General features: G+C 40.4%; 1 protein-coding gene across 1 annotated transcript in view; it reads left to right on the top strand.

Moving 5' to 3' along the window:
• Positions 1 to 24953, top strand: part of LOC126262922 (F-box only protein 42) — a 57724-nt gene that overhangs the window by 18136 nt on the left and 14635 nt on the right. The window contains exons 5-7 of the mRNA XM_049959843.1: positions 12141 to 12271; positions 16336 to 16475; positions 16564 to 16712. Of these exons, the coding sequence (XP_049815800.1) occupies positions 12141 to 12271; positions 16336 to 16475; positions 16564 to 16712 (420 nt within the window). The remainder of the gene's footprint in view (positions 1 to 12140; positions 12272 to 16335; positions 16476 to 16563; positions 16713 to 24953) is intronic.

Below are 24953 nucleotides of genomic sequence, written 5' to 3'. Positions count from 1 at the left end.
CCGATCAGAAGGCAGTGTGTGCTGAAGTGTGCACGGACCATCATCAGACCGCATCTGATGATCCAACCTTCTTGTCATGGGTTATCACTGGTGATGAGAACTGGATTTACAATAATGACCCAGAGACAAAGCAACAATTGTCCCAATGGAAGAGCTCGGGCTCCCCCAGACCCAAAAAAGTGAGACAGGTGAAGAGCAAAATCATCGTTTTCTTTGATACCAAGGAAATTGTGCACAAAGAATTCGTCCCACGCAACCAAATGGTGAATTCTGCATACTACTGTGATGTTTGTGACGGCTCCGTGAAAACTTGCGGCGACAACTGACCAAACTTTGGCATCAAGGGAACTGGTTGCTGCATCACGACGACGCGCCCTGTCACATGTCCTTACTCACCAGGACATTTTCGGCAAAAAACAATATGGCAGTTGTACCCCACCTACTGTACTCGCCAGATTTGGCACCTTGCGACTTCGCGCTGATCCTAAAACTGAAACTCAAATTGAAAGGCTGTCGGTTCGACACTCTACAGAGGATTCAAGCAGCATCACTGTCTGTGATAAACACCCTCAAAGAACAGGACTTCCAGAAAACGTTTGACCAGTGGCAGAAATGCTGGGACCGGTGTGTATATGCAGATGGGAACTACTTCGAGGGTGATAGTGACTGTTAGTCGAAGGGTAAGGTTTTCAACAGATGGCAGCACCAGTCCCGAAAATTTTGGGTGACACCTTGTATCCCTACAAAGAGTTGAACCTAGGTATTTGTGTGGTTGGCTGGTTCCAATTGTGACTTATTGCTATTATAGTTATAGGATACTACATTTTTTTCCTTTTTGTGAAGTGCACAATTTTACATTTCTGAGCATTTAGAGCAAGTTGCCAATCTCTGCTCCATGTTGAAATCTTATTAAGATCTGACTGAATATTTATGCAGCTTCTCTCAGATAGTACTTCAAAAAGCCTGATTTTACTATTAATATTGTCAGAAAAGTCAATAATATAAATCATGAACAGCGAGGATCCCAACACACTTCCCTGGGGCACACCCAAAGTTACTTCTACATCTGACAATGACTCTCCATCCAAGATAACATGCTGTGTCCTCCCTACCAAAAAGTCCTCAATCCAGCTACAAATTTCGCTTGATACTCCATGTGATTGTACTTTTGACAATAAGTGTAGACGCAGTACTGAGTCAAATGCTTTTTGGAAATCAAACATTGCATCTACCTGGTTGCCTTGATTTAAAGCTTTCAGTATGTCATGGGAGAAAAGTGCGAGTTGGGTTTCACATGATGGATGTTTTTGAAAACTATGCTAGATAGTATTGAGGAAGTCATTCTGTTAAAGATACCTCATTATGTGCTAAGATTCTACAACAAATCGATGTCGAGGATATTGGACAGTATTTTTGTGGATCACTTCCACTACTGTTCTTGTAGACGGGTGTGACCTGTGAATTTTTCCAAGAACTGGGGACAGTTTTTTGTTCAAGGGATCTATGATGAATTGTAGTTAGAAGAGGGGCTAACTCAGTCACAAATTCAGTATAGAATCTGACAGGGATTCCATTGGGTCATGGACCATAGTTCAGTTTTAGTGACGTCAGCTGTTTCTCAACACCACTGACACTAATACTTGTTTCATTCTTCTTGTCAGTGGTATGGGGATTAAATTGGGACAATTCTCTTAGGTTTTCCTTTGTAAAGGAACATTTGAAAATGGAGTGAAGCATTTCAGCTTTTGCTTTGCTATCCTCAATTTCAGTTCCTATCTCATTCTCTAGGAACTGGGCACTAACTTTGATACCACTAACAGCCTTTACATATGACCAGAATTTCTTTAGATTTTGTGAAATGTCATTTGACAATATTCTGCTACAGAAGTCGTTTAAGGCATCATGCATTACTCTCTTAACAGCCAAATGCATTTCCCTCCGTATCATCTCTCTATCTATAGCACTACACTTTGTGCTGCACCCATTATGCAGTAATATCTGTTTCTTTAGAAGTTTCTTTACTGTGACTGTACACCATGGAAGTTCCCTCCCATTGTGAACTGTTCTATTAGGTTCATATCTATCCAGTGTGTGGTCAACTATTCTTTTAAACTTGAGCCAGAGTTCCTCTACATGTTCCTGAGCTGTGTTGAAAGTTTCAAGTTCCTCATTAGATATCACATTACTGATTTTTATGAGGGAAGGGAAGTTGCTACTCACCATATAGCGGAGGTGCTGAGTTGCGATAGGCACAATAAAAAGATTCACACAATCATAGCTTTCAGCCATTAAGGCCTTTGTCAGCTGTAGACACACATACACACAAGCACAAACACACTCACGCAAGCGCAACTAGCACACACATCTGCAGAGCTGAAACTACACTGCGAGCGGCAGCACCAGTGCATTATGGGAGTAGCGACTGGGTGGGGGTAAGGAGGAGGCTGGGGCGGGGAGGGGGAGGGATAGTATGTTGGGATCGGCGGACAGTGAAGTGTTGCAGTTTAGACAGAGGGCAGGAGAGAAGGGTGGGGGGGGGGGGTAGTAGCAGAAAGGAGAGAAATAAAAATAAAAAGAAATTAAAGGCTGGGTGTGGCGGTGAAATGGCATCTGTTTAGTGCTGGAATGGGAGCAGGGAGGGGGCTGGATGGGTGAGGACAGTGACTAACAAAGGTTGCGGCCAGGAGAGTTACGGGAACGTAGGGTGTACTGCAGGGAAAGTTCCCACCTGCGCAATTCAGAAAAGCTGCTATTGGTGGGAAGGATCCACATGGCACAGGCTGTGAAGCAGTCATTGAGATGAGGGGTATCACGTTTGGCAGCATGTTCAGCTACAGGGTGGTCCACTTGTTTTTTAGCTATAGTTTGTTGGTGGCCGTTCATGCAGACAGACAGCTTGTTGGTTGTCATGCCTACATAGAATGCAGCACAGTGGTTGCAGCTGAGCTTGTAAATTACATGACTGGTTTCACAGGTAGCCCTGCCTTTGATGGGATAGGTGATGTTAGTAACTGGACTGGAGTAGGAGGTGGTAGGAGGATGTATGAGACAGGTCTTGCATCTAGGTCTATTACAGGGGTATGAGCCATGAGGTAAGGGATTGGGAGCAGGGGTTGTGTGAAGGTGGACGAGTATATTGTGTAGGTTCGGTGGACGGTGGAATACCACGGTGCCCTGTTCGTCACTATTGATGCCAGTGACACTGTACACTAACATTCCTAATGCCCATGGCCTTACTGCTATCGAACACTACCTTTCCAGACGCCCTATGGATTCCAAACCAACAACCTCCTTCCTAGTCTGCGTGACCAACTATATCCTCACCCACAATTACTTCTCCTTTGAAGGCATTACCTCCAAACAAATCCTTGGTACAGCTATGGGCACCCGCATGGCACCATGCTGTGCTAACCTATTCATGGGCCATCTGGAGGAATCCTTCTTAAAAACCCAGATCCTAAACCCCTCACTTGGTTCAGATTCATTGATGACATCTTTGCTATCTGGATTGAAGGTGAGGACACCTTATTCACATTCCTCCAGAACCTCAACAACTTCTCCCCCATTTGCTTCACCTGGTCCTACTCAACCCAACAAGGCATCTTCCTAGATGTTGACCTCCACTCAGAGATGGCTACATCAGTACCTCCGTCCATATCAAATCTACTAACTACCAGCAATACCTCCACTTCAACAGCTGCCACCTGTTTCATACCAAGAAGTCCCTTCCATACAGCATGGCCACCCATGGTTGTTGCATCTGCAGTGACGAGCAGTCCCTCTCTAAATATACCGAGGGTCTCACTGATTGTAATTATCCTCCCATCCTTGTACAAAAACAAATCTCCCGCGCCTTATCTTTCAAGTCTCCCACCACCTCCCAAAGTCCCACACTCTGGCCACAGAGGAGCATTCCCCTCGTAACTCAGCACAATCCGGGACTGGAGCATCTGAATTACATTCTCTGCCAGGATTTCGATTACCTCTCGTCGTGCCCTGAAATGAGAAATATCCTACCCACTATCCTTCCCACCCCGCCTACTGTGGTATTCCGCCGTCCACCAAACCTACACAGTATACTCGTCCATCCTTACACAACCCCTGCTCCCAACCCCTTACCTCATGGCTCATACCCCTGTAATAGACCTAGATGCAAGACCTGTCTCATACATCCTCCTACCACCTCCTACTCCAGTCCAGTTACAAACATCACCTATCCCATCAAAGGCAGGGCTACCTGTGAAACCAGTCATGTAATTTACAAACTCAGCTGCAACCACTGTGCTTAATTCTATTTAGGCATGACAACCAACAAACTGTTTGTCCACATGAACGGCCACCGACAAACTGTGGCCAAAAAACAAGTGCACCAACCTGTAGCTGAACACGCTGCCCAAACATGATACCTCTCATCTCAATGACTGCTTCACAGCCTGTGCCATATGGATCCTTCCCACCAATAGCAGCTTTTCTGAATTGCACAGGTGGGAACTTTCCCTGCAATACATCCTACGTTCCCATAACCCTCCTGTCTACAACCTTTGTTAGTCACTGTCCTCACCCATCCAGCCCCCTCCCTGTTCCCATTCCAGCACTGCACAGCCGTTATTTCACCGCCACATCCAGTCTTTTAATTTATTTTTATTTCTCTCCTTTCCGCTACTTACCCCCTCCCCCTCTGCACCTTCTCTCCTGTCCTCCGTCCAAACTGCAAACTTCACTGTCTGCTACTCCCACCATACTATCCCTCCCCCTCCCCGCCCCAGCCTCCTCCTTACCTCCACCCAATCGCCACTCCCATCATGCACTGGTGCTGCCGCTCGCAGTGTAGTTTCAGCTCTGTGTAGTTGTACTTGCATGAGTGTGTGTGTGTGTGTGTGTGTGTGTGTGTGTGTGTGTGTGTGTGTGTGTCTCCTGGTGACAAAGGCCGTAATGGCCGAAAGCTATGATTGTGTGAATCTTTTTATTGTGCCTATCGTTTCTCAGCACCTCCGCTATATGGTGAGTAGCAACTTTCCTTCCCTCGTATTGTTACATTCCAGCCTGGATTTTCAATTTTTTGACATTACTGATTTTTTTTGTATAGTTTACCGAACATATGTATCTTTCTGCTTGTTTTAGTTGTCCTTTGTACTTTGTTGCCACAACCACGTTATGATCACTGATACCAGTTTCGATGTGAACTTCTTCAAAGAGGTAAGGTCTATTTTTTGCCATTAGATCCAGTATATTTCTATCATGAATGTGATTCCTAACTATCTGTTCTAGGTAGTTTTCAGAGAAGGCATTTAGTAAAGTTTCACATAATGCCTCATGATGCCAACTGCTACCAAAATTGTGATTTTTCCCAATTAATTGTTGGATGATTAAAGTCTCCACTGATGATTATGGTATGATTGGAGAACTTAAGTGCAAGTGAACTGAGGTTTTCTCTGAAGTTTTTGGTTACATCAGGAGATGAGTCTGGTGGGCAATAGAAGAATCCAATTATCATTTTATGCCCACCCCTGATACTGAGTCTTATCCAAACAGTCTTGCATGCGGGGTCAATTTCTATCTCGGTGGATTCGAGTTTTTTGTCTACTGCGACAAATACACCACCTCCATTTCACATTTGTCTATACCTTCAATACACACGTAGATTTTCTCCAAAACTCTTGCTGCTATCAATTTTGGGTTTCAACCAGTTTTCAGTTCCTAGTTATGTGAGATTCACTGCTTTTCATGAACAGTTCAAACTGTGGCACATTGTTGTGAAAGCTTCTGCAGTTTACCATTAGGATTTTAGTACTCTCACCTGTGGGAGGCATTTCTTTCGATCTTACACCAATACTTTTGGGTTTCCTACAGCTGTCGTTATCTGGATTGGATGGAGGTCACCTAATCTAAAAATAACCATGTGTGCACTCTGCACACGGTCAGCTGCATGCCTGAGTAGCAGCCTCTGATGTATAGTGCACACCTGACCTATTTAGGGGGACCCTACAGTTCTCAACCCTATGGCATAAGTCCAGGTAGTCACAGCCTAGCTTGTCACAGAACGTTCAAAATCTCTGGTTCAGTCCTTCTACTCGACTCAGAATCATAGGATCACAATCTGTTCTGGGAAAAATGCTGCATATTGTGAGCTTCGTTGAAACTCCACACTCAAGGCTGGTGTTTTCGACCTTCTGTGCTAGTCACTGGAATGACCCAAGAATGACTACGGAGTCCAGATGACAGGCATCATTTGTTCCAGGATCCGCTACAATCTGCAGTTGGTTGCACCCTGTTCGCCCAATGGCTGCTGGAATAGCCTCGTCAACATACTGAATGAGGCCCCTCCCAGGCATACACACTGAGTGCACATGGTGTCCTATCCTGTCCCTTGCTGCCATTTCCCCAAGGTGTACCATCATTTGCCATACATTGAACTGCCAATGATAATAGACCCCTATCCTTTTGCGTCTGCCTCTTCCTGACATCGGACAAAACAAGTTTTCCTACAACAGGTGAAGTGAGTCCCACCGGGCTAGTTTCAGCTTCAGTGAAAGACAACATCTCAGACTTGTTGGTGAGGGGCTTCAGTACAACACCCTGAGCCTTCCCTGATCCCCATTCACCCTGTACAGGATTCCTAGATCTACTATTGACATGCCACTCACAGTCAAGTAGACTGGTAATGACAGACCCTGTACTTTCTGCAGAGGAGACAGGATCCACAGGAGAGGGTAGAACTTGAGATACCTCTGGTACAGGTGTCACAGGTACACAACTCTTGGGAGCTCTTCCAAACACTGATTTGCAGCAGTTGTCAATTGTTTGACAGTAGTTAGGGCAATTTCCAGCTGCTTACAAATGCCAGTCAACTCGTCCCATGTTAGAGAACAACATACACTTGCCCCAGAGGGCCTTCGACTGTTTTTTGGATAGCATACTTCTCCCACCTTGCAGTCTTTACTTTTCCTGTGTAGCTGGTTTTATCCTTTCCTTTTAATTTTTACGAGGGCTATCCACAAAGTACATTACGTTTTGGAATTAAAAATAAATAAAGTATTGGAAATTTTTTTTTATTATATACAGATAAAAGCCACACTTAAAAATACTACTTTTCTACATAGTTGCCATTTAAATTAAGGCACTTATCGTAGCGATGGACGAGCTTGGAAATTCCTTCGTCATAAAATTCGGCCGCCTGCGCCTTCAACCACGTGGTTACCTCTTCTTGAAGCTGTGCGTCGTCATCAAAACGCTGCATAGCCAACCACTTCTTCATTGCTGGGAATAAGTGGAAGTCGCTCGGTTCCAGGTTGGGACTGTATGGTGGATGAGGAAACAACTCCCACGTAAAATATTCGAGAACTTCACGAGTGGCATTTGCTGTGTGGGCCCGGGCGTTGTCGTGAATCAGCAAGATCTTTGAGCCCAACTTTCCCCTGCGCTTGTTTTGTATTGCTCTTCTGAGGTTGTGCAGAGTTTGGCAATATCTTTGAGAGTTTATTGTAGTGCCTCTTTCCAGGAAATCCACAAAAATCACACCTTTTCTGTCCCAAAAGACAGTCACCATCACCTTCCTTGCCGACATTGTCTGCATGCGTTTCTTGGGTTTTTGGGGGAATTTGTGTGCCCCCACTGCATTGACTGCAATTTTGTCTCGCAGTTCACATGCTTAACCCATGTTTTGTCACCAGTAATGATGCGATCGAGTAATGAGTCACCATCTTTCTCGTAAGCGTCCAAAAACGTTAACGGTGCAGCCATTCGCTGATTTTTGTGAATCTCTGTCAAGATTCAACAAGTTCGGCAGTCACTGTGCTGGGTCTTCCACTTCGCTCTTCATCGTGAACGTTAGTTCGGCCATTTTTAAATTTTATGACCCATTGACGCACTCCACCTTTAATGATTATGTTGTCCCCATACACTTCACAAAGCTGCCGATAGATTTCTATCGGTGTACAGTTTCTTGCAGTCAGAAACCTTATTACAGCACGCACTTCACACTTCGCGGCATTTTCAATTAACGCTGACATTTCAAACTGTCGCAGTAACTCAACAGAGTACAGCACGAACCTCTCACTAGCACGGCAGGATGCCGACTGAGCGGCGGAATGCCATGACACCAAGATGGCCGCGCTAGCCCCGCCCCTAACGGACACAAACGAAAACATAATGTACTTTGTGGATAGCCCTTGTATATCTGAGACAAACACAGTAATGATCATTTTGGCTGTCCATCTATTTTCCCTAAGAAGAACTTAATTGATTTGACACTTAGAGGAGAGAGAGACTAATCACCTAGTAATTTGATCCCTTAAACCCCCTGCCCCTGCCCCCGCCCCCTCACCGTCCCGCCCTCTCCATCCCCCTCTGTGTGTGTGTGTGTGTGTGTGTGTGTGTGTGTGTGTGTGTGTGTCAGTCATACTTCCATTCCACATTCACTTGGAAGTTGTAGATCACGATCTATCATTACTGTTATGCTTTGCGAAATGTCACAGATATGTTACATTCTGAATATGAAAATGATGTCAGAAATAATATTCTTCATATATCATGGTTTCAAGTGGCTTCATAAAAATAATGAAGTAGATTCCAGCCTCACGGTTTAGTTGACCGTACTCCGGAGTCCAACTAAATCATTCCGTTTGAAGAGGACATATTGTCCTGGTAACTTTGCAGTGCTGCACGGAAGTGGAATGTACACTGGTGTCCAAAATTAAAGCAACAAATGGAAATTTTTGCAAGGTTGGGTTTATTTTGCCACAAAACAATACAAACAGATGATAGTAAAGGAAAAACCAATGTAAAGAATACAAAACGTAAGCAACTGAAACATGCATGATAGTAAACAAAAAGTCTTTGATTTTATCCAACTTAACATATTCACACACACATTCCGACGACTGGTTAATGTGCTTGGTGCGGGGTGCGCCCACCTCTAGCAGCAATACAGGCCTGACGACGACAGGGCATGCTGTGAATATCATCAGTCTTATGTTGAGGTAATAATGCCCACTCTTCCTGCAGAGCTGCTCGCAGTCTTGAAGAATGGTTGGTGGATGCTGACATGATGCAAGCCGCCTCCCTAGTGCATCCCAGACATTCTCTATGGGATTCAAATCAAGAGACCAAGCAGGCCACACTATGCGTGCAATATCTTCCATTTCCAAGAAAACATCTACCACCCGTGCTCTATGAGGTCAAGCATTATCATTCACCAATACAAAGTCTGGGTCCACAGCACCTCAAAACTGCAAATGAGTTCCCAAGATGATGTCACAATATGTGACAGCAGTTAAACCTTGCCGATTCACCCGTACAATTCCATGAAGAGGTGTTCGAGTGGTAAACATAATCCCTGCCCACACCATTAAGGTATCTTCCTCAACATCGGTCTCTTTCCACAATGTTTGTGTTCCGGAATAGTGTTCTATGTTCCCTCCAGATGCAAATCCATCGAGAATCACTCTCCAGACTAAATCAGGACTCATCTGTGACAACTACATTGGCCCACTGTTCGACTGTCCAGGTGGCATGTAGATGACTCCACTCTAGACGTTCTCTTCTGTGAAGACGCATAAGAGGTAGACATACAGCAGGTCTCTGACATTGAAGGCCACTCTGCCAAAGCCTTCTGCACACCATTTTTCTCGATTCAACACATCCAATGGATGCTGCAAGTTCACACACCAGTTGCCATGCAGTACTAAGGTGATACTGTTGTGCCCTCACAGCCAAATAATGGTCCTCTGTTCTGAAGCTACATGTGGTCGGCCCTCCCGTGGTCTTCAGGATACAGTTTCAGTCTCTATAAACTGTTGCCAAATCTGAGAAACTACAGTACGATTCACATTAAGCCATTGAGCCACATCAGTTTGCAACTGTCCCGCTTCCTTTATTTCTATAGCCCTCCATCACAGAGAATGGTTGTCAGTTTGTGTGACTATAATGTGAATTAGACACAGGAGGGGGAAATAGCAGTTTGTTGCTGTAACTTTGGACATCAGTGTATATAAAATGCAGCATATGTCAGAGGGGTTCATATGATGTGCCAAACTTAACTTCATAAAATTATTCCAATAAAGAAGTATTCCAGAATTGCAGATGCAGTAGAAACCCACTAATCCACTACTGTCAGGACCTTGACAGTGCCGGACTACTGAAAATGACAGATTGCCAAGCTTCATCTGGAAATAGCAGTGTGCAGATTCTGAGATGTGAGATAAACAAAGAGCAAACAGCCTGCAATTGTTTATCATACAGTCTCTGTTTCGTTACCGTGATAAAAAATGTATAATACTGTACAAAACAACTGTTTGGAGGAAATTAAACTTAATTGCACACATCCTGTAGTTTACTTTTAAGATTTTATCTCAAGTACATTACAGTAGTATATTGTACAGTGCCATGTATGTTTTTTACTACAGTACATACAGCATTTCTCTATTTTATGACTTGAAATAAGACCAAATCCCCCCTCCCCCCAAAAAAAACCTTGTTATATATAGTACAAATTTACAAGTTGTATAGTGTTGTACAATTTGGTGCTTTCAGCAAATCTTATAAATGTATCAAAGGCAGCAGCTGCTTCATTCCAGGAAGATGAAAATGTTGGATTTGTTGCATCAGCCCCCTCTTTTTCACTGGATTTGATAGAACCACGTGTACAAAATTTCATTCATCTTATCTAGTTTGAGCTTCTTCAAAGTTTTTTGTGATTCATTGTCATGTGTGAGGCAAACTGTTGAAGCTGACCTTTATTTTTTTTAATATCATAGATTGCTGAAGAACCAACTTTATATTCTTCCATAACCTTATTTCCATTCTCACCTTTCTCAGTCCTATTAATGATGTCAAGCTTTTGTTGTATTGTAAGTGTTACCTGTTTATGTGACACTTTCACTCTGTTTTGAGAGGTGCTAGGTTCAAAAAACATTCCCATAATAATATGCAGCAGTATTGTAATTGCAATAAGAACAGCGCTAATTATGTTTACACTTTAAAACACTACTTCTTAATCGCTGTAGACAATTGGTGCATGACGAAAGCTGCCTGACAAGTCACTGAAACAATTGTTGGCACGACTCAACTCGAAATTGTTCGCCACTTCCCAGTGCAACCGAATTCCACTGAAAGCATCTGAAATATTCAGTATGTATAAAGCGATGCCAGATTATTGAACGAACTGGACTGTTAAATGACAAATTGATGGGTGTGTACTGCGTCATTATTTTTGTCTGATAGTAGCATAAAGATTGCACAGATACACTTCATTTTTATGCCCTCATGCATAACTGTTGTGGGAATTTCCTTCTGGTAACTAGAGACTCTGACTTACACTGAAGTGGCAGAATTTCAGCCTCTGTTGGGAGTCCCCCAATAGGAATACTTGCACAAGTATGCTATGTGACTTTGCTGAGAGTTTCTATTATTATTTAGATTCAGTAACATTTTGCAACATATCTTCATCACAAGTAACAAAATCCTAGATGGGCCAAAAAGGCATTATGCCTCCCTTCACTAGTATGTCAATATAAAATCCCTGAAGAAGGAATTAGACTGTAGCCTAACTGTTTGACATCTTTTTTTTTTTGTGCCTGTCTTCTGCTCAATGACTCTCTTTTTTGGTGACAGGAGATCTGTGCCAATATTTGCTAAGTACAATATTTTTGGTAATGGAAGTTACTGTATAAGGAAAATGTTCCTGATGTAGGCCTCTTGCCACTCACATTCTCCGTCTACAAGCCTACATATTACTAGGTGCATAAAATTTGTTAAAGATGCAAAGCATTTGCTGGCAGCTGTTGCTCCACTTTCCTTATCTTTCATGGATACTGAAATGTTATTGTACACAGGAATTTAAAGCTAAGCCAGTGGCGACTGTAGCAAGTTGTAAAACAATTTTACATAAGTGAAAAATAAGAAGATAAAAAACTATTAAACTCTATTTGTAGTAGTTGTCCAGCTTATTTAAGAGGGAATTTCTTTTATTACAGCCTGTTTCTAAAACATGTAGCCTGTAGTGGTGCACGTTTGAGACCCGAAAGTTGATAAACAAAAAGATTTACTACTTTAGATGTTTAATTAATTAGCTTCTGTTGCTGGATTGCTGTTAGTACTTTTTTTACCATATCTATTAAGACTTTCTGTTGTCTTGGTTCTAGTTCAAATGATGTTTGGTGCTTTGATATGGATGACATGCTGTGGAGCAAAAAGGCAACTACGGAACTAAAACCGCATGTTCGATATGGACAGTCACAACTGACTTTGGATGACAGCAGCATTTTAATACTGGGTAAGTGAAATTTTTATCAGTGTAACAAAGTATTTCCTGAAGACTAATAGATAAATATGAAGCAGTAACAACATGGTAGTTGAAAATTAGACACAGTAAGGAGGACTTCAGGAGGAACTGATTTTCTTGTAAGTCATCAGTCTTTAGAGGGGTTTGTTAATGCCCTCGATCTTTTCGTATCATATGCTAATTTTTTCATCTCTGTATAATTACTACACTTAACATTGTCTATTAATCCTTACTCTTTGTCTACCCTTACTAATTTTCTGCATCTACTGCTCCTTCAATCACTAACAAGGGGAGGCCGCCAATTGTGAAATTCAGATTCGATTCATACTGCGCATAATAAAAGCTCATGGCCAGAGGTGTAATGTGGCAAAGCACCAAGATGCACTTCTCAGCCGTTGTCGAGAAAATCGACAGTTAAAAGAAACCGTTGCCGTGAAATACTCTCTACGATTAATAATTTCCTACAGCGTTGTGGCGCAGCGGTAAGCGCTCGGGTTCGTAATCCGAAGGTCGCCGGATCGAATCTCGCGCCATGCAACGTTTTTTTTTATTGTTTGTTTTTTGTAATTCAAATATATATATATCCCGGCAATCAGTTGCAACAATTATGCATATAATAAGTTGTTGAAAGTCGTCTGTCGTGGAAAAACTGGCGACATCGAACATCATTATGTTTTCCGCAAACAAAGTTGTATTTCACAAATGTTATTAATTATCTTCATAATGTTATCCACGTATAGTTAACGGAAGACGTAGAAACGATATTCCGAAACGAATACGTATAGCGTAAGTCAAACGTTCGAATTAGAATAGAGACCCCACGAACACAAATTTGCTGTGGCAGGTATGAAATATAAACTCCATTACTCGCTCGTTACACTTGAAGGACAGATGTTGAATGGGCCGAAATGAGCCGCCGCATAACAGCGTAGTTGCGTGCTAACTTCGAAAGAAGGTAGATGTGGTCCCTAGCGCAACTTATAACATCGTCGAAAATCAGTGCAGACGGGAGAGCTTTGGTATATATATATATATATATATATATATATATATATATATATATATATATATATATATATATAAAATTAATCGTAGAGAGTATTTCACCGCAGCGGCTTCTTTTAACTGTCGATTTTCTCGACAACGGCTGAGAAGTGCATCTTGGTGCTTTGCCACATCACACCTCTGGCCATGAGCTTTTATTATGCGCAGTATGAATCGAATCTGAATTTCACAATTGGCGGCCTCCCCTTGTAAGTTAAATTTTCATGGATGCTTTAGCTGTTGTCTGCCAAATATATCTCTTCTGGTCTCCATAGACTTCTCAAATTCCTTATTTATTTTATTACTTCTTCATTCCATGTTTTATCTGTCCAATTGGTTTTTTAACATTCTGTGATAGCACCACATTTCAACTTTGTCCAGTGTCTTCTTCAGATTTCAAACAGTTCATGTTCCACTTCTGTACAATATTGTGTTTTAAGACCTATACTTCAGGAACTGCTTCATCATTTCTGCATCATTGCTAGTAGATATCTTTGTTGAAGAATGTTTTCTTCAACTGTGCCATACTTGTAATATCTTCCATGCTTTGACCGTCCTGTGTAATCTTGCTTCCTAAGAGGAGAATTCTGTGGATTCTTCTGTCACTATGTGTTTCCCAATTTTGCTGTTAAGCGAGTTGCTATTCCTCTTACAAGTACTCATTAACACGTTTGTTGCCATCTTCTTCTTCTTCTTCTTCTTCTTCTTCTTCTTCTTCAAGCATTTCCCTGTTGTGATACCTGTCATTCCCTTGTTCTTTGTTGACTTCTTTCCACTTTGGCCCGTATCTTATGATTTTGGAAGGTTATCGTCAGGTGTTCAGTCTGTATTATTTTGTTTTTGTGGATTTTTTTTCCCAGTTTATAGATGTTCATTTCATTTCTAATATTATCATTTCTAATTATCTTTAATCTACTATATCCTTTTACTGCTCTGAGAAATCTCATTTCTGCTGCCTGCATTCTACTCTCTCGTTGTTTATGTTTGATCCATGACTCGCTTTTTCATACTGCAAATGAGGAACAGCAATGCTTTATAAAATATGTCTCCCCCCCCCCCTCCTCCCCACCCTCCGCGGGCACCAATTTATTGTACCACATATATTTGAGAATTTTGTAAGTTTCTTATTTGTATCTTTATTATGTTTACCCATAATTTCACATCCTGGATTGTTAAAATATTTAACTTGTTTTAATATTTCATTAATACCATTTTTTTTTTATCTTCGGACATATTTTTCCTTAAAAGCCATAGGTTTTGATTCTTATTCTTACATTTTCTGTCCTATACAAATAAATTCTTTTTTGTAGGATACTTTCCTTTTGGTCAAAACAGTTGCATCCCCTACATATAAGAGACAAGATAAAATCGTGTCTGTCTGAATATCTGCATCAAACTGGGCTTTCCATTATCATAATGCACCATATACATCAGATACATCTTAGAAAATGTGACTGATATTCTGCATCTGTACCTGACCTCTTTGTTTGTTAATATAGCATATTCTGTGCTAAATCCTTCTCTCTCCCCAACCAAATCTTGTTATCTGTTGGATATTTTTCTTCCTGAACCATGTGTTTTTCACAATCAAGCCATTTCTTTCACAAAACTCAGCCAGTTTGTCCTTTCTCATTTTTCCCCATATCCATATGGATCAATTCTCTCTTCATTCCATGGTCTTTCATTTCCCACAAAGGCATTTAAGTCACTCATCATTACCACTTCCACACCTATAATTTCATTTTATAATTCCTCTAGGAATTCCTCATTGTTCTCTTCTGTATTTCCTGTCTATGGTGCATATACTTGGATGAAGTTGTTCACACCATTACTTGTACTCAGCCACATATTAATCCTGTCACTTGTGGATTCCACTGCTTCCAAATATTCTTTTACAGTTGATTTTACTATTGTATGCACTCCATTTTTAGCCTCTTGTCTGCTACTCCAATAAAGTATGTGTCCTCTCCTCATTTTTCTCCTTTCTCTTCCCTTCCACCTGACTTCATTAAGCTCCAAGATTTCTACATTCTCCCTCACCATGAAACCTATCAGCTCTTCTGCCTTCAGTAAGAAACATCACATTAATGATATCTGCCTTCAATGCAGCTGTGACTAGTCGCCCACTTCTCACAGATCCCCAGCATCTCAAGGATTGTGCGTTGCCTGCAGGAGCACCAGGTCAATTTTGAAGTCCCATTCCATATGTAGGGTATGCCAAGTATGCTGAGCTGAGTTTGCTGTCCATTTCTTTCAACAGGTTTTCTAGATCTTCCATGTCTGGCCAGAATGGCTATTTTTTCTGAAGACCTTCGCTTTCTGCTTGCACTTTTATTCCTCTTCCAAAATGTTCTTTCAGTTCCTGTTTTTGATTCTTTGATGTATAATCTGAACAAAGTCATGGTAAACTGCAACTTTGCCTTACTCCCTTCATAACACAAACTTGTTTGTATTGCTCTTCCACTTTTCTGATTGACACGTATAAAAGTATATGGCACTACCCTAGCTGTTAGAGCTACTAGTCCCTGTCTTGGGAAGGGAGAAGTTGAAAAGGAAAGGCAGTTTACTCAGACCCCAGGATGAATGTGAGACCTGTTGTCATTTGTGAATACACTGTTATTTGTTTGACATATAAATATCAGACAGTGGAATGTGCAGGATGGAGTAGCAACAATATGGAAAGGGTAGACTGCTACTTATGACATAAAGGAGACGTTGAGTCACAGGCAGGCCTGTCTGCGATGCAGAGTCTCCTTTATGTGGTAACATATCAACAGCAATAATATGAGCTTTTGACTGAAAATTAATAGGTGTTTCATTTATTCAAGAAAGATGTAAATTAAGAATCAGTTTGGTTTAGTTAAATGAAACTATTGGAATTCATCTCTACTGACAGCTAATAGTTGTGAAAGAACAGACAGTTACTTAAACATTTTGTTGCTATTGCTCCATTTCCTCAACATGTGATTTTATATTTCTCATTAGTAGCACATAACGCATAATCTTCATAGGTGGCTGTGGTGGTCCGAATATGGTTTTCAGTGATGTCTGGCTGCTCACTGCCACTGAACCTGTGTGGACGTGGCTGGAGGTTCAAGTAGAAAATCCTCAGTGGTCTGCCTCTCATATGTGGTGTCATCCAGCCTGTAAGGTGTGTGCTACCTTGGATGAAACAATGTAAATATCATTAACTTATGGGTACAATGTACACTTGCATACAAATATCTTATTTTCCCCAGATTGGCCAGCAAGTTGTGGTATTCAGTAGAAATCCTGTATCTAATGCACCTGCACCCCCATATTCACCGCAGTGGAATAGGCCTTCAGTCTGCCGTGTCAACACTGTACAGCCTATTCGTAGAATGGAGGATGGAACAGAAGTGCCAAGGTTTGTTTTTTAAGAAATTATTCATAGCAGAAAAAAATATCTGATCAAATGGAGAAATATCTTTTAGTCACTACTGGTACAATTCATTAGTTTTTCAATAGTTATGGGATTCTGGTGAACTCTGGTTTATGATATTTCAGTTTCTTTTTACATGGTTTGCTGAAATGTGAGTTGCTGACATCTTGTTTTGAGTATTGTAGATGGGGTTGTTAGAGTAAAACACTAAGTTCTAAACCATTTGTATTTAACTCTATCAAGCAGCCTTCCTGTAGTGAAGTATTCACAACCAGTTTCTTTTATTTTGGAAAAAAAGTGACATTCCATTTGTGGATATTATGTTGACTTATCGTAAGGTATTAGATTTTTTTATTTTTGACACAGTCACTTTTTTTGTGATACAGTCATAACTGGTTTAAGCCTTCAAAGGCCATTATTAGATGCTGCAGTAAAGAACAGAAAATCTTAAATGAAGACTTGAAACAAGTGCAGTTACTTTCACTATGTCTATTTGTGAGCTTAGTAAAGTGTTATTAATGTGGTGTCACTGCCAGACACCACACTTGCTAGGTGGTAGCTTAAATCGGCCGCGGTCCATTAGTACATGTCGGACCCGCGTGTCGCCACTGTCAGGATCGCAGATCGAGCGCCACCACACGGCAGGTCTCGAGAGACTGACTAGCACTCGCCCCAGTTGTACGACGACGTTGCTAGCGACTAAACGTACGAAGCCTTTCTCTCATTTGCCGAGAGACAGTTAGAATAGCCTTCAGCCAAGTCCATGGCTACGACCTAGCAAGGCGCCATTAGTTACTTCATGAATCTAAAGAGTCTCACTTGTATCATCAAGAATGCTGTATACCAAAGGACGATATAAAAGTTAAGTGTTCTAGTAGCTACGTTCTTTTCTTTATCACATTCATTACGAATCCTGTTCCAGACTTAACGCCAGATGGCGTGAGTTGACGCGTGCCCTTTCGGCTACTTCACTGTGGACTGGCTGCCTTAACAGTCCACTACAATTAACATGCATGTGGTTTATACATATGGGTGGCATTTGATGAACAAGTGTTCATGTGTTGTCAGATTGACAAAAATCAGAAATCAGGTAATTATTTACATACTATCAAGTGTACTTTCCCATCCCTACTCTTTACACTAGCTGCGCACGTCCTCTGTAAGACAGTCTTCAATCATAAAAACCATAAAATATGACAGTTATCATGATAATATTTCAATCATTTATTCATCAAATATGAAAGTAAATACAGTCTGTTAAAACAGTAAACCCTATTTTAACAAAGTGAGGTGTTTAACAATAAAAGAGGCATAGTAGCAACCCTTATGGTGTGTTTTTTGGTGCCCGGTGATCCTGTACTTCAGGCTTTATGCAGCTGCACATAAGTAGGAACGATTGCACAGAATGGATGACCAAGACAGTTCCTTGTTGCAGCTCTCTGGCTGTGAGGTATTTATGTTAGCTGTTAGCTGGGTAGATGTTAGGAAACACAAACATGGCCTGGCCAGCACTGTGTGGCACTTGTTCACAAGGTGGCCCATGATAAGCTGGAGCATGCATGGAAGGAGCAGCAACTAACGCAGCCAAGTTAATCATTGTAGGTATTAAAATATGCAATAGTTGCAAACTCATTTTGTTCGTTTCGTGATGTAAACCTCCAGTTCTTCTAAGATATCTAACTGTCTACTTTTTATTTAATTGTTGTTCAACGTTACCAGTATCAAGTCTCTCTCTGTCCATCTTTATACAGTTGGTTGTGGGACCTTGACTGTTCAGTACATCAAATGAAAACACCTTTCAGCCATCTAAATATCCAAATTGTTATTTTATTGAGCAACCAGTTTCGCTGATACATTATGCCATCTTTGGGCCCTCTGATTGACTGACGTGTAGGAAGATTCTCACCTTATGTCCAATCAAAATAGGGACCAGCATTCAAAGACTAATATCTGTAGATATTTTAGCTAGTGATCAGTTCAGTCATTCCTACCGGCTGAACAGTCAGTAAGTGAAGATTGAAGTTATCGCTGTCTCAAAAATCTACATACAGCAGTCATTGAATGCTGGCACCGGGGCCCAAAGGTGGTGTAATATATCAGCGAAACTGATAGCTCAGTAAAATAAAAATTTGGATATTTAGATGGCTGAAAGGTGTTTTTATTTGACATTCTGTACTGAACAGTCAAGGTCCCACAACCATCTGTATAAAGATGGACATACAGAGACTTGACATTGGTAACACTCAACAACAACTAAAAATTTTAAATTTTGTTGAAAAATGTAGGCAATTAAACATTTTAGAAGAAATGTAGATTTGTGTCATGAAATGATGAACAAAATGAGTTTGCAACTACTGCATATTTTAATATTTACAGCAATTTATGTAGCTGAGTTATTTGTCAGGTACCTTCAAAAATGTTATTCTTCCTAAAGAGTCCTTGAGTCTTTCAAAATGTAATCATTATGGTGAATCAGTATGGCTGTAATCCCCTTGTCCCCCATTATAACAAGAACTTTCTCATCTTGTAGATTGTTATTTAGTTTTTGAATAATGTTATCGTCAGTAACTTCTTTTTGTGAAAGTTTCTGTGGTCTCTCTAGGAACTTTTGCTTTTGACTGCTGTACTGAGTTGTTCACATCATCTCGATTTTCCTACTTCACTGTCCATTTTAATCTCCTAGACAGGTTTATTGAGAAGTTAGGCTTTCTTCAATCTTAAAATTAAAGAACTTACAAACAAAGCTAAGACTGACTTTAATAAGAACTGTTTAAATTTAGGGATAATTTCGAAAGATGCGAGAATAAAAATTAATAATTCTTCCCATAGTGTTCAAAAGATCAAACGTGAATGTAAGTTAAGGGTGAGTAAAAACATTTGAGGGATGCCTATAAGATACAACATATCTTAAGTGAAAAAATAATGATTGGACACCTATCACCCAGTAACAACCACACCAGTATAATTATCCAAACCAAGGAATATGATTGAGGATCATGTGCTCAAGGAAGTAGTTTTAGTTGGGGCAAGACAAGAAAAGAAAATGGTTAATTTAATTTTTAACTGAAATAGACTGCAAAAAAGTAAAATACCCTAAGTCCACACATTTTTTAAATGTGTTGGAAATTTATCTACTATGGTTTGAAACATTGACAAAGAATGGCTTTTAAACAAATATGACCTGTTGAGTAGCAGACAGGCACAACTAAAAGACTGTTAAACATTATAGCTTTCTAATATTGTTGATTTCTAACCTGGAGTTTCCATTGTTTGGTTTAGCTTTTAAGCAGAGGTTTACAGTCAATCTGTGCTACTACAAACAGACAAATCATAATTTAACTTTGTTACAAACAACCTCCAAAAGGTCTTGACCGATTTACTTCAAATTTTTACACGATACTCTAATAGAAGTTCAGGAGAGAGAGTGATACTCTGTATGTCTGTATAAATGGCAAAGGTTGTTACCAAAAATCTCCTATATTTTTATGCAATACTTAAATAAATGTTCAGAGGTACAAATGCCATCTTTTTAAAATATATATGCTATATAAATATGTATATACACACATATAAAAAAGAAAAACATTGTTAGCAAAATTCTCCAAATATTCTTGATTGGTTTATTTCATATTTTTACACAATGCTCTAATAAATGTTCAGACGGGCGTAGGCTACATATGAGGTTTATATGGTATGGAAGTTTGTGCTACTATGTAAAGCCAAGTCATTGTTTAAAGTTGTTACCAAAAATTTCGAAAAGTTCTTGATTGACTTACTTAAGATTTTTAAACATTCGGTTGGACATGGCCTTATATTTTTAATGTATATCACACACACACACACACACACACACACAGATTTTTAAACATTCAGTTGGACATGGCCTTATATTTTTAATGTATATCACACACACACACACACACACACAGAGAGAGAGAGAGAGAGAGAGAGAGAGAGAGAGAGAGAGAGAGAGAGAGAGGAGAAGAAGAAACATTTATACTAGAAATTTCTTAACTGTTTTACTTCACATTTTTACATGATGCTCTACTTCAAAGTTTTATGTGATACAGTAATAAATATTCAGTAGGAAATAGGCTACATATGCTATGTGATCAAAAGTATCCGGACACCCCCCCCCCCCCAAAAAAAACATACGTTATTCATATTAGGTGCATTGTGCTGCAACCTACTGTCAGGTACTCCATATCAGCGACCTCAGTAACCATTAGACATCGTGAGAGAGCATAATGGGACTGGGTCAGCCTCTTCTGTTGACTGACAGACACCGCCGACAGTTGAACAGGGTCATAATGTGTAATAGGCAGACATCTATCCAGACACTCACACAGGAGTTCCAAACTGCATCAGGATCCACTGTGAATACTATGACAAGGAAGAGGGAGGTGAGAAAACTTGGATTTCATGGTCAAGCAGCTGCTCATAAGCCACACATCATGCCAGTAAATGCCAAACGACGCCTCACTTGGTGTAAGTAGTGAAAACATAGGATGATTAAACAGTAGAAGAATGTTGTGTGGAGTGACGAATCATGGTACACAATGTGGCGATCCAATGGCAGGGTGTGGATATGCTGAATGCCTGGTGAACGTCATCTGTTGCTGTTGTTGTTGTTGTTGTTGTTGTTGTTGTTATTTTGTGTGGCACTATCACAGCACAGGCCTACATTGATGTTTTAAGCACCTTCTTGCTTCCCACTGTTGAAGAGCAATTTGAGGATGGCGATTGCATCTTTCAACATGATCGGGTACTTGTTTATAATGCACAGCCTGTGGCAGAGTGGTTACAGGACAGTAACACCCCTGTAATGGACTGGCCTGCACAGAGTCCTGACCTGAATCCTATAGAACACCTTTGGGATGTTTTGGAACACCGACTTTGTGCCAGGCCTCACCAACCGACATCAATACCTCTCCCCAGTGTAGCACTCCGTGAAGAATGGGCTGCCATTCCCCAAGAAAGCTTCCAGCATCTGATTGAATGTATGCCTGCGAGATTAGAAGCTGTCATCGGGGCTATGGGTGGGCCGACACCATACTGACTTCCAGCATTACCGATGGAGGGCATCACGAACTTGGACATCATTTTCAGCCAGGTGTCAGGATACTTTTGATCACATAGTGTATTTTTAAGATGCTGTTAGTAAAAATCTCAAAGTTTTTGGCCATTTTACTTCATATTTATGCATGAAAACCTACAAAATGTTCTGAGGGACATAGGCTCTTTTCTCCTCCTGTGCTGTCCTGTGAGGTTTAATTTTCTTTCTTGCAGTCATTTTGACCTTAGATGGCTGGGCATTGAAAGCATTAGACAAATTATTTCTTCCACAAAAATTGTTTACTCAACAATTTTCTGTTATGTTTTCTTCCTCACAGGAAGTTTTAAGAGGAATGAGGAAAGTCATATTTATGATGTATCGACTTTGCCTAAAATACTACTATTGGACCCTGTATCATCCAAAATTTCATAACAGTACCTAGAGAACTGAGTAATACTGTCATTGAAACTTCTATTCTTACCCCTTTCACTAATGATTCCAATTGAGTTACCCATTCATTTTAAGCGATTTCATTTCCCAGTGAAGGTTTCATTTATAACAACTAGGGACAGGAAAATTTTGCAAAAGTAATGCAAAATTTGCAGATTTTAGCAAAATAAAGTGAAATAGGCAACTTTCACAGTAAATTGTAAAATTTGTAATCTTGCAGAGTATAAAAATGTTATAAAAATGAGGACAGCAATTTACTAACATTCATAACTGATAGTTACTGAATATTAAAATTGCATTTTGGCTTCTAATCTTCCCAAGCCTGGGGGTTCATGTATGATTGTAAAATAACAGTTCATTTCCTGCCTAACAAACTTTCATTTGACACTGTAAATAGTGCCGAAATTAGCAAAAAGGCATCATTAAATTTGGCAAAAAAAGCACCACCAAATTTGGCAGAAAACACAATGGAATGTGGTAAAAAAAAGAACACCACTGAACTTGGCAAGAAAACAGCTCCAAATTTGGCAAAGAAAAAGAATTTGGCAAAAATGCTGTGTGCGGATGCAAGCCTACTTAGTGACACCACTCTCAGTTCCAGGCTGTGGTGGCTTCAGTTACACAACTTGAGGTTGCAGTGTATTGTCATCATTGTTGTGAGCCAGCTGTGGTGATCCAATTGACATCCAGCACAACCCACAAGTCTGCTGATTTACATCTATGTGTACATCATGGCAGAGGGTACACCCCTTTGTACCAGTTAGTAGGCATTCTTCCTGTTTCATTCACATATGGAGTGCGGGATGAATGGTTGTTTGAATGCCTGTGTGCATGTAGTAATTATTCTGACCTTATCCTTATGATCCCACAGTGAGCAATACATAAGGAGTAGTGGTATATCCGTAGAGTATTCATTTAAAGCTGGCTCTTGAAACTTTGTTAATATGATAGTTTATGTCTGTCTTCAGGAGTCTGCCAGTGCAGGTGGTGGCTCACGTCAGGACCAATGATGTGTGTCGCTTTGGATCAGAAGAGATTCTCTCTGTATTTCCGAGTGGGTAACAGAAGTAGTAAACCCCCACCTTTCTTGCTAGCGAGATGAAAGCAGAGCTCACCATTTTCAGTGTAGTCGACATGACTGATTGTGTTCCTCTGGTACAGAGCCAAGTGGAAGGTCTGAATCAGAGGCTTAGACAGTTCTGCGACAGTGTAGGCTGCATATTTCTCATCTTGCGCCATATGGTGGTGGGGTTTTGGGTTCTACAAAATAGGTCAGAAGTCCATTACATGGAGGAGGCAGTAGTGGGGACTGTGTGGTGTGGATTCAGTGGTTTTTTAAATTAGAGTAGCTCGGGGAAACACAAAAAAGGCTTCAGTCTCAAAGCATGCAGGGTGAACACAGGAAGAACATGGATCTATGTACCATCAGTATAACAGTTGTAAATTGTTATAGTTGTGTTGGGAAAGTACCAGAGCTCGAAGTGCTAATAGAAAGCACCAACATTCAAATCGATACAGGTGCTGAAAGCTGGCTAAAGCTGGAGATATGTTCAGCCAAAATTTTTGCAAAGGACCTAACAGTGTTAGAAAGGATAGGCTGAATACAGTTGGTGGTGGTGTTTGTTGCTATTAGAAGTAGTTTATTTGTAGCATACTGAAATAGGTAGTTCCTGTGAGTTCGTATAGATAGAGAATAAAATAATATTTGGATCCTTTTACTGCCCTCCCAACTCTCACAAAATGATTGCTGAGGGGTTCAAAGGAATTTCAAGCATGTACCAGAGTCATACAACTGTGGTAGGTGGTGACTTCAATTTACCCTAGATGTGTTGGCGAAATACATGTTTAAATCTGAAGGTATGCATAAAACATCATCTGAAATTGCGCTAAACACATTCTTTGAAAATTATTTCAAGCAGTTAGTTTGTGAGCGTCCTCAAATAATATATGATTGTGAAAACAATAATCCTGAGCTAATAATGAGCATCAAAACGGATGCAAGGATTAGTGAATACAGGATTATCGTAGAAAGACTGAATACTGTAACTCCCAAGTCCTCCTTGAATAAATGAAGAATACAGTGGAACCTCACATAATTTGTTTCAGAATCTTACTTGTTAAGTGAAACAATTTGTCCCATATAAATTAATGTAAAATATGATAATGCATTCCACACAGAAAAAATACTAAAAGTTGTATCTTATTCATGCCATTTATTCAAAGAAAATTATACATACAGTATTATGTACTTTATTATAGATAACTTCTTTTTTTAACCAGGAAGCTATCTGTAGTCATTTGTTTCTGCCGACGCTTAAATACGTGGAGAAAATGTGACACAATTATCATCAAATAAATTTGTAGCACTCGTAGCCACTGATTTATTGGGGTGGTGATTTTCAGTGTACGATGCAACCGGCTTCAGTGCTCCTTGTTGACATCAGCCTCCACAGGTACTGACTCAGATGCCTCAGTCACATTCGACAACACACTCTGGCCAAAGCTTCTTCCAAGCAGAAGTAAGAGTTCGCTTGGTAACCCCTTCCAATGCATTTTCAATCATCTTTACAAAACAATGTTGAAGTGATATTTCCAGAAAAACTCTGAGAGTGGGATTGGTAGCTTCAGTCAACTCAAAGCAGTGCTCGAAGATTGCTTTAGTGTAGAGCTTCTTAAAGTTAGAAATAATCTGCTGGTCCACAGGCTGGAGTAACGGATTG

This window comes from Schistocerca nitens, chromosome 6 (genome assembly GCF_023898315.1).
Source record: "Schistocerca nitens isolate TAMUIC-IGC-003100 chromosome 6, iqSchNite1.1, whole genome shotgun sequence".
Lineage (NCBI taxonomy): Eukaryota > Metazoa > Arthropoda > Insecta > Orthoptera > Acrididae > Schistocerca > Schistocerca nitens.
Note: the sequence above shows the minus strand (reverse complement) of the source record. Positions and strands in the feature narration are given on the sequence as shown.